General features: G+C 33.5%; 1 protein-coding gene across 1 annotated transcript in view; it reads left to right on the forward strand.

Moving 5' to 3' along the window:
* Positions 1-8073, forward strand: part of LOC129224962 (putative ATP-dependent RNA helicase TDRD12) — a 36692-nt gene extending 28619 nt beyond the window's left edge. The window contains exon 7 of the mRNA XM_054859508.1: positions 7983-8073. Coding sequence (XP_054715483.1) covers positions 7983-8073 — 91 coding nt within the window. The remainder of the gene's footprint in view (positions 1-7982) is intronic.
* Positions 8074-15395: the final 7322 nt, after the last annotated feature.

Genomic DNA, 15395 nt, shown 5'->3' on the forward strand with positions numbered 1-15395 from the left:
AAAAATTTTAATTAAAATTAATTTAATTATTATTTGTATCATTAGAAAAGTTTTGTTCTATGCCAATGACATACACACACACACAAACTAATTAAATAAATGAACTGAAGTATAAATGAAATGAAATAAAATAAATAATTTATTAAAAAATTAATAAATAAGTTTAAATAATTTTAACCCCCCCCCCCTAATTTTGATGGCGCAACTTGCGCCTTAATCCCCACCCCCCCTGTGGGCAACCCTGCTTGTGAAATGTGTGTTTTAGTCTAGCCAGTTTGATCTTTTAGATCAATTAAATTTTGAACTAAATGCACAGATTTAATTTGTCAGAAACAGTAATTAAAAATGTTTTTTATACACTGAAGAAGATGCTTATGAATATTATAAGTTATGAAAAATCAGTCTGTAAAAATGCTCTTGAAAGTTTTTGTCTTCTACACCTAAAGATCAGGGGTGCCCACAAGGGGCGCCATAAAATTTTTTTTTTTTTTTTTGGGGGGGGGGGGGGGGGGTTCTTTAGAACATGAATTTTTTGAATTTTGGAAAGAAAAATTTTTTAAGCTCATTCAACAAGAAATAGATGCATTACTTTTTTCACGTACTCTTGAGGGCCGTCGCCGTACCCTCCCCCCCTTTTCAGAAACGGGGCTGCCAATATCATTTTAGCAATGCAACTAATGAAGAAAAAGGAAAACTGTTCGTTGTTTTAAAGAATTAAAATAGTAATTATAAATGAACAATTGAAATAACAGTGCCAAAAAGTATTTTTTCTGTGAAATTTGAATAGAAAATGTAAATTTAAAATACAATTTTGGTACTCCATGATTCTCTTTTATTAAGCGTATCTAAGTATGGGCCGCGGAAATATACGCTCAAACATTTTTATTAAAACGCAAAAAAAAAAAGGTATTCAGAACAGTACATTCTTCACTAGGCCGCATAGTGGGTATGTCTGCCTAGTTGGAAACTATGAGATCGGCTCAAATTAAAGTATTGTGCATAGAGTAAAATTAGCATAATGGGAGGGAGGACCGGCGACCAAATTAACGTGGTGCACGCCTTGTCTCTCGACGCCCCTGGTTATACAAAACCATGGTTCTTCAGTTAAAAAAAAAACATAAATAAATAAGACAGCTTCATTAGGACAGCTCATAGGATAGGGGTCGCCGAAACATTCCTCTTTTTTTTTTTTGATGGAAAATGTGGTCCTGAAAATCATTGCTAAGTGGAGAAAAATGTTTGGGGCGCCGAAATAAATTTGAAATAGAGAGAGAGAGAGAGAAACAGTTAACTGCAAAGAGAGAGATTCAAAGTATTGTAATGAATACTCGCAACAAAAATTCTAAATGTTTGAATGTAAAAATTGTAAGTAAATCAAAGCCTGATCAAGAGATGCAGGAGGAATGCTTAAAATAAAATGAAGTGGAATAGAGACCTAAAGTAACGCAGAAAATTACCAAATCCGTTCAAAATGTTAGAAGTTCTTTTTCTAAGGCCGCAAACGCTTGTATTGCAAGAAAACAAAAATATTAGGAGGGAAATTGAATACTTTATTATTGAAAATTCAAGCAAAATAAACGTGTTTGGCAAAGGAAAATTGGAAGAAAGTATTACCACAATATGTTTATCAACAATTAGAATTTACAATGAAGGTAAAAGGGACGTAGCCAAACTGAAAGGAAGAGTGGGAAACTCCAAACTCTTCTTTTTACGTTTTTACGTCCCCAAAGCTGGCCTGTAAGTGAATTTTTAAATCTTAGGTTCTGAAAAAATCCCGGGTAAAACGTTCTCAATCCCATCTTTTACCCTAAGGTCATCAAAGATGGCCTACACCTCAGTATTTAGGGCTGCAATTTTGAAAAACTGTGAGAGTGCTCCCAACGTAACCTCCGAGAAACGCCCTCTCAATTAACCATTCATCATCATTCAAGGCCGAATAAATTTCCTCTTTTCTACTTTAATTAAAAAAAAACTCTCTGAGGTGTCCTGAAACTCGTTCTCCAAATGTTACCGAAGATCCTCAGAAATTTCATTGTTAAGGCTTCAATTCAGAAAACATTTTGGGGAAGATTTCCAAAACCTTCTACCCCCCCCCCCCTAAAAGTATTTAAAATCGTGTACAATTGTGTTAACTGAATTTCAATTTTGAAAATTTGCCATGATAGGACTCCGAATGTCTCCATCCATTAACATTACCAAAAATCTTCTAAAACTGCGGTTTCAACGGATCGAAATTGTTTCAAGAGCATGCTCCCCCCCCCCCCCTCTTTATCTCGCCAACATTATAGAAAAATGTCTTGAATCTTGCTTTTGTGCTTCAATTACGAAACATTTCTGGTCGCTAATGCCTTCAAAACTCCCCTTCCCTTTTTCATCGAAGGTTGGATTAAATTACGTTTCCGGAGCTTTAATTTCAAAAGACGGGCGGTACACTAAATTTTAACAAAAAAAGTCTACAATCGTGTTTTTGAAGCTTCAAAATCTCAAAAAATTTCGGGGTGTGGGGCCGCATCTCTCTTCTCCATAATATCACCATACATCGTCTAAAACTGCCTTTTTCGAACTACAATTTTCCCCGGGGGTAACCCCCGAACCCCCGCTTTACGTGTCACAATAAGAAATAATTCACAATTGGGAATGCGTGCTTGAAGTTTGCATTTTGAAAAATTATAGAATGATGACCGCGAGTCTCTTCCTCCCTTAACATCACCACAGATCGTCTAAAACTGTGTTTTTCAAATGACAATCTTGGAATTTCCCGGGTAGAGCCCCCGGACCCCCTCTTCTGAACATAATTAAATATGACGTACGATTGTGTTGGAAACTTATATTTGGGAAAAATATCGGGAGATGCTATCCTGGACCTCATCTCCCCTTCCTCCCAAAATTAAAATATAGTCTAAAACTGTTTGTATGCCCTCGATTTCGAAATAATGCAAGAAGGTAGCCCTCCGACACCCCCTAATTGTGACTGAATATTATTCTTCTTACGATTAAATTTAAATTGCTAGTACTAAAGTCTAGTATTATAACTATTCCTGCTAAACCAGAAGCCAAATCTTCTCTCTCTCTGCATATTGGAACATGCGTTTAAAACAAATAAGGGGCCGCCAAAGCGAACCCCCCTCCTCCAGTTTTGATCTAATGACGGCCCTGGTACTCTTTCCAAAATTTAATGACCGTGTCTCTTTTTCAATGAAGGGAACACATCACAGACGGCATGGAGTTGGTGTCCGTTTCAAAGCTGGATCAGATAATTTGACTTCCTTGCAATTTTTTTAATAAATTTTCTGGAAGTAGCACAATTCTGCATGATGAATACGCCTTTCAGTGATGAGAGTCATCTAAAACTGTGTTTCTAGTACTGCAATTTTGAAAAATTTATAGGAGAGAGCCCCTGATTCTCCCCTCTTTCCTTAACACGATCAAAGACAAGCCTAGAATTGCGTTTTTGGAGTATCAATTTCAAAAAACTGCCGGGGTAAAGGCACCGTAATTCACCTTCCCCTAACATTACCAAGATCTATCAAAACTGCATTTTTTAAAGCTACAAGCCCCCCCCCCCCCCCCCGCTCTCGTCAACATTATTACAAAATAGTCTTAAATTTGGTTTTCAGGGCTTCAATTTCGAGAAAATTCCAGCAGAGCTTCCGAAAACTCTTTTTCTTAACGTCACAAAAGTCAGCTACAGTTGCGATTTTAGAACTTCAAATTCAGAAAACTGCTTTTCCCCAACCATAGATAGCATTTTTAAAACTTAAATTTTGAAAATTTTCCTGCTGCGATCTCTTTTTTCCCTAACATTATCACAAATAGTCTAAAACTGCGCTTTGAGAACTAATTTTGAAAACAAAGGAGAGTCTTGCTTAACACAACATTACACTATCTACAATTGCGCTTTTAAAGTTTCAATATTGAAAAATGACCAGGAAGGGGCCACCAAACCTTTTATCCCCCTAACATAACCAGAGATCGTCTAAAACTGGTTTTAAATTTACAATTTCGAAAATTGTCCGGGGGGAGAAACCCCCGGAGCCCCTATCTAAGTGACAATAAATTTCCGTTTCATGATTCATATTCAAACATCTAGTAATGACTCCATCCTAAGCCAGAAAGTTGAATCCCGTCTCCGTGTAAATATTCACACGCTTGAAAAAAAAAAAATAAGTTGTAGCAAAATTTAAGTGTACCCAAAACTTCTTTACTCAAGGTCCACGTTGTAAAATTTGGGAAGGCAAGGCGGGTCAACTATACAACAATATTTCAGTTCAAATGGTATTTGTTAGCGCTACCCCACCACCCCCCGTGAATTTGACTGGAAATTAAACACTCTAAAAAACTGTTATGTTTAATCCGATTCGAAAGCGAGAAATTTTTTTTCGGGGGGGGGGGGGGGGGGCGGGATTTGCGCCATTGAACTTGGGGGGGATGGGCACCCCTGCTAAAGATTGACATTTGTAGTTAGTCTCAAGTGGTTGATGGATACTTTTGTTTGGTAGCCACTTTTGTTATCATTAATAGCTGCTTTATTGATTACTGCCTCCTGCCTTTTATATGGTTAATTTACTTATTTTATTTTCGAATTTAGGAACCAAAACTAGAAATTATAAAAGAAACAGAAAAGTCAAAATTTTCAGAACATAATTATTTGTTTTTAATATTTACATCTGTTTACTAAACATTATTTAGTACAAGCAATAGCTTTTAGTTTAATTATTCATTGTTTAGATGTTAGTAAATTAACCTATTTTAGTAAAACAAGCCATACTTGTTTAATGAAATTATTACCAAGTGTTTGTGAAGTCTCAAAATACTTCGGGGTAGTCTAATTCATGTCTCTTTGAAGAAAGTTATTGTGTGCAAAATTCAGGAAAATCTTAAGAAAAATGTGAGTTAAGTTGGTAGACTTATGTCAGTTTCCTCTTATCTGCTTCAATACTCTCAAAATTAGCCCTAACAAAATTTTTAATTTTTTTTTCTGCATTTTTTTGCTACCGATAAAAGTTTTATGGCAAATAGTTGTCTTTCTTTTTTGCCCCCCACTTAAAAGACCCACTTGCCACCACTAATTTTAGCAGTGATCATACTGAAGAATGCCTCCCCCCCCCCTATGTACAAACCTATGGTTTTGGGTATGAAAAATTTCTGAAACTGCTTGGATGTCCATAAAAAGCACCAAATCGGCCTGAAATTATGCACTTTGTAGAGCATAATTGTTACTAATTCATTTATAAGCAATGAAAAGAAATACTAATTCAAATATTTACTTTTACAAATAGTTAGTGAATTGGAAAGATCACTGAAATTGTTTAAATTTTATTCATAACGTGTTTGAACACAATGTGGACAGATAATATTGTCAATGATTTAAGGGGAGTCATGACCCTCCCATTGTATTTACACTTGGATAGTATATGCCAGATATTCTCAAATTTTTCGGACTTGTGACACCCTTTAAAGAATTAGGAATTTTTCACAGCACCCTAGTCTATTATATACGTACATTCATTATCGAAATTTCTTCCTTGGTTTAGAAGCCCAATTGAAACATATATGTTGCTATTGCAATAACAACGCCGGTTTTTCTCCAGAACCAGGGCTTACCAATCTACAAGTTCATGCCAGTTCATTTCAAGCATAGTCATGTTTATTTACTACTCATTTGACCTCACCAGTAAGAGAATCCATATTTAACTATCGGGTGAGTGCAAAAAGTTCGTGCAGAGTTTGTGAAAGAAAGTCATACAGTGATTAAGCAAGCAAAAACTGTTTATTCAATCAATGATATATTCTCCATCGTTGTCTATAATCTTCTTCCAACGTTCTGGCAGCATACGGATGCCCCAATTATAAAAACTGCGTGGTTTAGATTCGAAGAACAAAGACACGACGTTTTGTAAGGCATTCAAAGAGTCAAGTTTTTTTCCATTTAAATGATTTTGCAATGACCAGAATAAGTGATAATCCGATGGTGTGATATCAGGAGAAATACGGTGGATGAGTTAGGACATCCCATTTCAGGCTGTTCAGTTTGCGTAGCGTCTGTCTTTAAACGTGTGGTCTAGCCTTATCTTGATAAAAGACTATGCCTTTGCGATTTGATAAACTCGGACATTTCTGTTTGATTTCTCGGTTCAGATTAGTTAATTGATAACAGTACTTGTCCGAATCAATCGTTTGGCCGGCGGGGAGAAACTCAAAATAAATTATACCCTTGCAATCCCACCAAACACAGAGCATCACCATCATCGGGTGCAAACTGGTCTTTTGCCATTGCGTCACCATGTTCACCTGCCTGTTTCCATGTGCGTTTGCACTGAACGTTGTTGTACAGGACCCATTTTTCATCGCCCGTCACTAATCGATCCAAAAACGGCTCGTTTTTGAGCCGCTCGAGTAAAGATACGGCAGCAGAAATTCGCGTGATTTTGTTGCTCTTGGTCAACAAATGGGGCACCCATATATCAAGCTTTAAATCAAATCAGATTTTTTTGAATGCCGAAAAGTGGTTGATTGGTCAACGTTAAGTGCTATAGCAACTTCCTCTGTTGAAATTCGCGGAGTATCCTGATCTAAAGAACGCAAAACGTCGTCATCAATGTCGGAAGGTCGACCTGAGCGTGGCTCTTCTTCCAGCTTTAAATTTTGCAAACCATTTTTCCACAGTTCGTTTAGCTGTTGCTTGATCTTGATAAATGTCTTGAATGTTTTTTACAACTGCTGCAACATTTATTCCCTTCCGAAACTCGCAAAGCATAACATGCCGTAAATGCACTTTATCAACACTCGTTTTAAAAGTAATCTTTCTCGAAGCAGTTTGTATCTGCACAAATTATTTTGATTGGAATGAAAGCTGCACACGTCACCTTTCCAACGATCTGACTTACGTAGATAATGGTATTAATGACAACACGTTACGCCCGTTCTAACGCCATCTATTGCAACTCCGCACGATTTTTTGCACTCACCCAATAAATTGAATCTGAAAAATATCATTATTTCTTAAGTCGAATTTTACTAAAAAATTCATAAAAAAATGATCCCATTGAGATCCCATCTTGAAATTTGCCACAAATGAAGATAAAATACACAAACATTTTCAGGAATTAAAAAAAAATCATTATATGTTTTCAAAAAATTTAAAATTTAAATTTAAATTTTTAAAAATGAAAATGTTTGCAAAATTAGTCATGTTGCATGTTGTATTAAACAGCAACTAATGTACTTTAAAATCTTTTTTTACCAAATCTTTCTATCTATATTTGGTGCTGAGTTTCGTCCATTTTATGTTCAAGCATCCATGAAAAAAAAGAGGGTTTTTCTAAAAATCAAAGTATCATAAATAAAAAAATAAAAGATAAAAATCTAAAAATTTGGACTTTTGATTACATTAAAGGGTACAGTCGATGAGCCAAATTTCAAAGAAATACAAAAATGTGATGAAAAAACTTTGGATCACTTGACATGGAATGACCCAATTGCCTCGTTACGAACGGTTTAGATATTGAACATTTGGGAAACTCAAGCCCGTACAGTTTTTTCTCCAGTAAAGTCAACATTTTTGTTGTGTTGGTAATGCATTTTTTAATATGCCTTTCAAGATTTGAACGGACTTTGCCACAAAATTTTGCACCACCAGGACACTTTGCAGCACACCTCTTCCCCTCTTGGGGCACCCAGTTTGAGAACCCCTGGTATATGCAATGAAACCTGTCTAAGTTGACCACTTGCGGTACTGTAGTTTAGCGGGCAACTTTGACAGGTGGTCAACTGATAGAGGTTCATATATATTATACAGAACAAGTTCTGTACCAGACAAAAGTTGTCATTTTAGAGAGACGATCAACTTTATTGGTTTTAGTGCATAAAAGTCAATCTGTGGAAAGTAATGTAAAATATATTACTGTTTCTAAATTTTAAATGCTACCAGTATTTTAAAACAAACTTTGCGTGAGCCTTAAAATTTTCTGTTTTTTCTCTAGTCCTGTTGAAATATGGGATACATCTGCTGTGAGCTACATTGAAAGTTTAACTAAAGGTATACAAATTCCAAATGGTAAATTCTTCATGTAGTTCATTTTCTTCTTATGTTATTATATTAGAATGTTTGAAATATGAACTTCACAAATGCATATTGGCTGCATATGATTAGTATTGGCTAAAATAATGGACTAAAAGTGATGATAGAGAAGCTGAATTAAATTAATTTAAGAGTTTCATTCTGTTACCTTTGGTAAATTTTAAATATTCTTGATTAATTCTTTAATAACGCTTATCTACTGTCATAGCTACTCCAAAATAGTTCCAAAATGATTCTGCTATTCTGCTACATCCTGCTACAAAATGATGGTTTTTAAAAACTATCAAATTAGATTTTTCTAACAGTTTAATATTTTTTACCCCCCCCCCTTTTTTTTTCAAATAAAAGTCAACATTACTATAACTTATGAAAGAATTCATCAATTAACTTTTCCCTTTTTTTAAGCAAGTCAAATATAAATTGGAAAACAAAGTCCTTTTTAAAAATAAGTACAAAAACAGTTAATGAATTGGGGGGGGGGGGAGATGATGAAAAATATTTAATGAAGCTTGTTGTAGAAAATGAAATTGCTCATTTCATTTTTTTTTTGTTGAGATAAAAAATGAAAAGTACCAAAGTGCCCTGACGGCCTCATTTTTCATTTATCGCAATAAAGTTATCTAAATTTCTTTTATATAGTAGTAAATCTAAAAAAACATTAAGATTTCAGGCTTTTTTGGAATTATTATTTTGTTTAATTTTCAGTTGTATTAATTGATGCTTTGTTGTACAATTTTATACTTTATATCATTTATAATAACATTCATCAAAATTTGCATAAGTTGGATTATCTAGGATATTCCTTTATCTGGACTAAGATCTTGGGAGTGTACTGCACGATGAAATCTGAATCATAAATTAATTTCAATGTAATGAAACTTTTCTCCGGGTTTTTGCGCCTTTGTTAAATAGAGGTCCGATTTGTAACATGAACGTTTGATTTCCCTTTTTTTAAAATCTTTTTTGAAGAACTTTATTGATTTTTGAGTATTTTATTAATAACTTATGTGGTGGCACAAATTGCCTTTCAAATGAGTAAACCAAAAGATAGTGAAGTCAAGTGAAAAGTTACTCAATTCACTTGACTTCACTATCCTTTGGTTTGCTCATTTGAATGGCATTTTGTGCGCTACAACTTACACCATGCCCGAAATTCTTAATTACCTTTTACTTATGTATATTATTTGCTAGAAAATCATTGTTTTACTGTACAAGTGAAGGGAGTTGAAGATGGCTGTATAGTTGGATCTTTATTCTATCAAGATGACTGTGGTGTAAAATGTGTTAATGATGAATTTGTGGAGCGAAAATATGCAGAATATAGGGAAGAAAACTTAAAAAATGGTAAGTTTTATGCACTTAGTTTTAATATTTTGTGATTTGTTCACTGAAAAAATTAAACCTGGAATCATACCTGCTGTTTTTGACGAAAACTTTAAAATTTTTCACTAATTTTTTTAATCTTCTGGCCAGAAGAAAAAAACCTCCCATTTTTACATTTTCTTGCAATTTTTTTCCCTAGGATATTTATTAAATTTTCATAAAGAATTTGCTCTTTTGAGTGGTAATAGTAATGCAAACTAAAAACTGTCAATGCCACTAACTATGGCAGTAAAACAAACATCAGCCTATGGACTTGCTGATTTTCCAACAGCTTGCAGCTGAATAGTTATCTTTAGGGGGGGGATGCATGGAAAAATCTTTATTTTATTTATTTATTTATTTATTTATTTATTTATTTTTTCATTTTTCTTCCTCTTATTTCTGTTAGAGTACTTCTGTTGAAATAAATTATCTTTTTGCGTTCTTAACACAAACTAGAATTTTTCGGTTTCAAAGTACTGTTAGACCCGCTTAATCGAATATCGTCGCTTCTAAGAAATACTATTCGATTAATCTGGGAAATTTTCTTTACCTTTTTAAAAATAAATTTTTCTTAAAATGTAATAATAATAAATCAATAGCTATATAAAGTGAATAATTAATGTTATTGGTAAAAAGCGTTTGAAATAAGCTAAACAAACGACTAAATAGTTTAATAATTGGCACATATATTGCAAGTACTGACGAAAAACCGAACACCTGTCCTCAAAGTGGACAACATATTTGAAAGGAATGCACAAAGATTTTAAACCTTGGGGAAGACACTGAGAAAAAAAAAAAAAAACAGCACCATCCTCATACACAAACTTCCTATTATCTTGCTGCAATTTCCTATTTGCGAAATTTCCCAGAAAAGAGATGAAAAACTTTAAGCAATTGTCTCTGAAACTGGTTTTACAGCAAAAATTTCCAAAAAAAAAAAAAAAAAACTCCAATTGAAACTTGCTTCTGAGCAAAAATTTCGACTTATCAAGGGTTTCGAAAAGTAAATTTCAAGATACTTATGGAAAATACATAGGGATTTTTATGGAAAATGCTGAGGAAAACTTTTTTTCAAGACATCAAAGGTTTCGAGATAAGGGGGTTTGAGATTTCAAGGTTTGACAGAAAACGAATTTTTTGTCCTTTTATAGTCTCAAATCACACTTTTATTCATCTGAAGGGGAAATAAAATACAGGGCTCATAGTCCTCCTATATCTCCTATATTTCCTACATTTTCACAATTTGTCAGATATTCTCCTATATTTCCTATATTTTCTCACTAACTCCTATATTTTTTTCATTGGATGTTAATGTAATATTCATTATGTTTTAAAAATGTGCCATGCTTGTAGATCATGAGTAGGGTGTTCTCCTGAAAGAGGTTTAGTTAAATTAGGGTGTTCTCCTGTCAGATTATAAACCATCTAACTGCACTAAATTGTCATATTTTTCAAATGTTTAAGGAGAAAATTTTGCTTTAAAAATGCTTACGGCTAATGATTAAGAATACTATCAACTTTTTTTAAAGATTTTTTTTTCTTTTTGTTTCTTTTTTGACCTTAGAATATTTAGTTCTCTTAAAATGGAAGTAATTTCTTTTCAAAAACATGTTATTGCTTGCTAAATAATCAAAATGATTTATTCTTTAAAAGCTTTTAAATACAGATCTGTTGTTACTTCAAAATTTACTTTCAGTATAAAAATCTTTGTAATTTTTCACTTTTTTGACCTTTGAATTCTTCGTTTATGATTTGCAAAAATTCACAAGTATGTAGTTCAGCGGTTCTGTACTCATAGGCCGCGACCCCCAGTGGGCCGCAAACAGTGTGTTACTGGTCTGTGGACACTGGTCAAGGATTTGAACCAGAATAAATCTTGGGGTCTTAATTTTTTTTTTTTGGAGAAATTCACTTATTAGATATACTATCAAAAGCTCTCCCTTTCTCATAGCCAATAAGGAACTTTAAGATTAAATTTTTTAATATTTCTTAGGAACTTTCCCCTAAAATTTAGATGAATCAAAAACACCTTTAAAGAAAATTGCCAAAGAAACTACTAGCATTAGCTTCAAGCTTCAAATTCTTGTCCTTTGTTGAACTAGCATGACTAACCAGTGAATTGAAGCATTTTAAGGGCTTTTCGACAACCTACCTATTAGAATGAAACTTTTCATTGCAGTTATAAAAAAAAAAAATATAGGAATGCATTGAATGTTGCAAGTTATTTGAGACTAAATCTATCCAGTTTCAATCCAGATACCAACTCCCTCGTGGAGGAAAAACAATGCTCAAAAATCTCATGGAGCTTTAACTTGGATCACTTGTTTTTGAGTTTTCTTGCAGCTATGCCAGCTAATTGAATGCAATAAAGTTGTTTTCTTTCTTAAAAATTATTTTGAAAATTGTTCTTGTCCTAATAGAGTATATTATTCACACTTAAGTACAGTAATGAGCAGGTGCTCCCTCCCCTCCCCCCCCCCCCGAAGTAAATTTTGGCTGTACAAGTAATACATAGTAGTTACTAGACCTCAATGGTGTTTTCTACAAAATTTGATGGGCCACACAACTAAAAAGTTTGGGAACCGATGATGTAGTTCTATATATCATTTCATTTTGCAAAAGGCCAGTTCTTGACATTTTTTTTTACGTAACTGCCTAAAAAAATATTGTGGTTTTGAAATATTTTCTGGTTTATTGAAAGAAAAAAAAACCCTTCTGACTCCTGGTTTTTATGCACAAATCTTTTTTTGTTCCTCCATTTGAAGAAGTTGACAGATATGCTGAAATTATGATTTTAATATTCTTTCATACTTGAGAATTATATCTTGTTCAGTTGCAAATTTTCTTGGTGGTGTTGAAATGTTTAGCATTTGGATAACATTCTATATCTTATTTCACTAACATAACATTATTTTTCTTTTAGTGCAATTAATTGATGCTCTACCTGAAAGTGAAATACAACCTAAAGAAAAAGTTGAAAGCAAACCTGTGAGAAAAAAAACCATGGTTGATCCTTCTGAGACCGCCTTTAATGGAAACGTATGTGAAAGCTTATCTGATGGACAATCATGTGACAATAACAGACTAGTTCAACCTTTATTTATAAAATGCGATTCACCCGTGGCAAATGATACTGTGTCAATGCCCAGTTCTGTCATGGTTACCCCTCCCAGTATTGTTCCAGAGAAATCAAAAGTGAGTGCTGACCAAATTTTTATTCATCCCTTTGATAAATATATATAGTTAAAACTGCAATTGTAGTTTTTAACTTCCTTTTACAAAAAAGGAAGTATTGTATTCGCAAAAATATTTTCACTCAAAAATCACCCTTAATTTCTATTTTGCTCACCCCTGAATGAATGTTGGTTTTATTTTTCGACTCGAGCACACATGGATTATATGCCTAGGAACGTACAGACAAGCAAAATATCCATTTTGACGAACCCCGAGTTAATTACAACGAGTTTTCTCGTGACGTCTGTATGTACGTATGTATGTGCGTATGTGTGTATGTATCTCGCATAACTCAAAAACAGTATGTCCTAGAAAGTTTAAATTTGGTACGTGGACTCCCAGTGGGGTCTAGTTGTGCACCTTTCCTTTTGGTTGCATTCGGATGTTCCTAAGGGGGGGGGGGGGGGGTCTTTTGCACCTTTTTGGAAGGAAATCATTGTTAATTTCGATGTAAACTCAAGTGGTGTTATAATTTGGACACTTGGCGATATATCGGCAGTCTTTTGGTTGCCAAGTTTTGTCGCCAACTTGGCCACAAATTTGGCGATTTTTTTTTTCTTTTTAAATCTGGTTTCGATTTGGCCACTGTTGGTGATATTTAGAGAGTAAACTGTTGAATCACATTAAAATTGCCAATAATGGGAAAATGACATTAATTTGGAGTAAAAGGAAGTCATGTGATGCACACATCAGCTCGTTTTTCTTTTGTTCAATGATAAAATGTATTTTTTTTTTAAATAAAGAAAATGCACTAATGATTTAAGATGCTTTACTGATTAAAAAACTGTTAAAGACTAAATATGTTGTTTAAACGTCCTACGCAGCAATTATTTATCTACTTTATTCATAATTTCACTGATGTAATGAATATTAATTGGCTGAATATCAAATATTTAGAGGCCATATTCAGCTCTTCAGGTGTTCGAAATTTAATACATTGTATAGTTTGTATTTCTGCATTCTTCATATACCTAAAATTACAGCGGTGATCATTTTGAACCTCTGAGAAGAAATCTGCATAGTTCCCTACATAATGTTATGTATTTGTAAAAAATAGTTAAAAATATGCATATGTATAATAATTAGTTCATTTAAAGGATGCAGAGATTTTAAGGATGTATAATGGACTATTTTAAAAGTTTAAAATATCTGAAAATAACCAACGTTGTTTCACTAGCATTAAATTGCATTTCAGAAACTTGGGAGTAATTATGAATGCTTCAAGTTCTAGCAAAGATATGCTCCAAGAGGCTTTTATGCGTTTCTGCTCTATTTCAGCTTCAGTAAATGTATTTGCATTTTTTTTCCTCCAAGGGATCAAAATGACACCTGCCGACACTTCTAGGTATGACCCTTTAGTTTGAGTTTTATTAAAAAAATACAATTTTCTTGAAAGCTTTGCGTTATTACACAGCTAGCATAATGATTTTGGAAATGTCAAAGAAGGATTAATTAAGCTTTTAATGAAAAATACCGAGCAGAAGTTAGTAAAAAATGTTTGCTTAGGATCAAAATAACACTTTCCGTAATTCTAGTGTTGATATAAACTTATTTGTGTCCAATAGAGAATGTTAATCACAAAGATGACCATATGAGTTACAGATTGAAACCTTAAGCTTTTTAATTCAAAAATAGAAGCATCTTCATTGAAACATACACCACAAAAATGAATAATTGATTAATTAAAAAACATTTTTTGTTTAAGTGCCATTAGAAGAAATATAAATGAACCTTATTTTCATAATTTAGTACAAGGTTCCAACAGGCAGTCAAAAGCCCCTATTGAGGCTCTATTTTCATGCATTGTTTGAAGGGACTCCTCTAAAGGCCATATTTAGTAGTCAAACAACCTAAAAATTAATCAAAGGCCCTTATTTTTAGGATTTGTATCATTCCATGTCAAATCAAAATAAATAAATGAAATAAAATAAATAAATAAATAAAAATAAAAAATGAATAAATAAATAAAAGAAAGAAGGAAAAACCTCAACCTGTGACTGAGATTTTGGAAACTTTCAAAAACCCTACTTTTTGACTGACTTGAAAAAAAATTGTGTAATTGAATTTTAATGCCAATATTAATGAAATCCCATACATTCAAAAATTGTGGGATGCCTACAGTAAGACTCGGTGGTAGAGTGCCTAGTTGATTTGACTTGGAATTACCCATTTGTACAATTGCGAAAATAGGCATTTTGTCGATTACAGGCTTTTGTGTCTGATTAGCATAATCTGACACAAATTTGCCAATAAAGCAAACATCTGTGGTGAAAACTTTATTTAAAAAAAAAACATCAATATTTTAGTGCATGAAGTAATGGGCTGAAGTGTAGAGTTGTAAATAATCCCCCCACTCCCCCCCCCCCTTTTAAAGCACTAAAACAGTTGTATGCGTACATATGTGTTTATGTATGTTTTTAAGGGCAACTCTTTTTGGCTATGAAAAATTTCTTGCTGCGCCACTGCCGTGAAGTGACCCTATATAGTTAAAAATGTGCCGGAAAAAGACCAGCCCTATTTTTTAATCTGTTCAAAGAGTGGGACTCCTGTAGTAGTTAAGCCAAATTTTAGCTTAAGGTATTTGTAGTAAACTCCCAAAAGATGTAAATTTGAATTAATTGAAAAAAAAAAAGAGCAAAGACAGCCATCCAAGGTCTTTAAAAGAAAAGGAAAACCACTTAAAAGAAGCGCTGTTGTATTGGCATGCTACATGTAT

Source organism: Uloborus diversus, chromosome 6 (genome assembly GCF_026930045.1).
Source record: "Uloborus diversus isolate 005 chromosome 6, Udiv.v.3.1, whole genome shotgun sequence".
NCBI classification, from domain to species: domain Eukaryota; kingdom Metazoa; phylum Arthropoda; class Arachnida; order Araneae; family Uloboridae; genus Uloborus; species Uloborus diversus.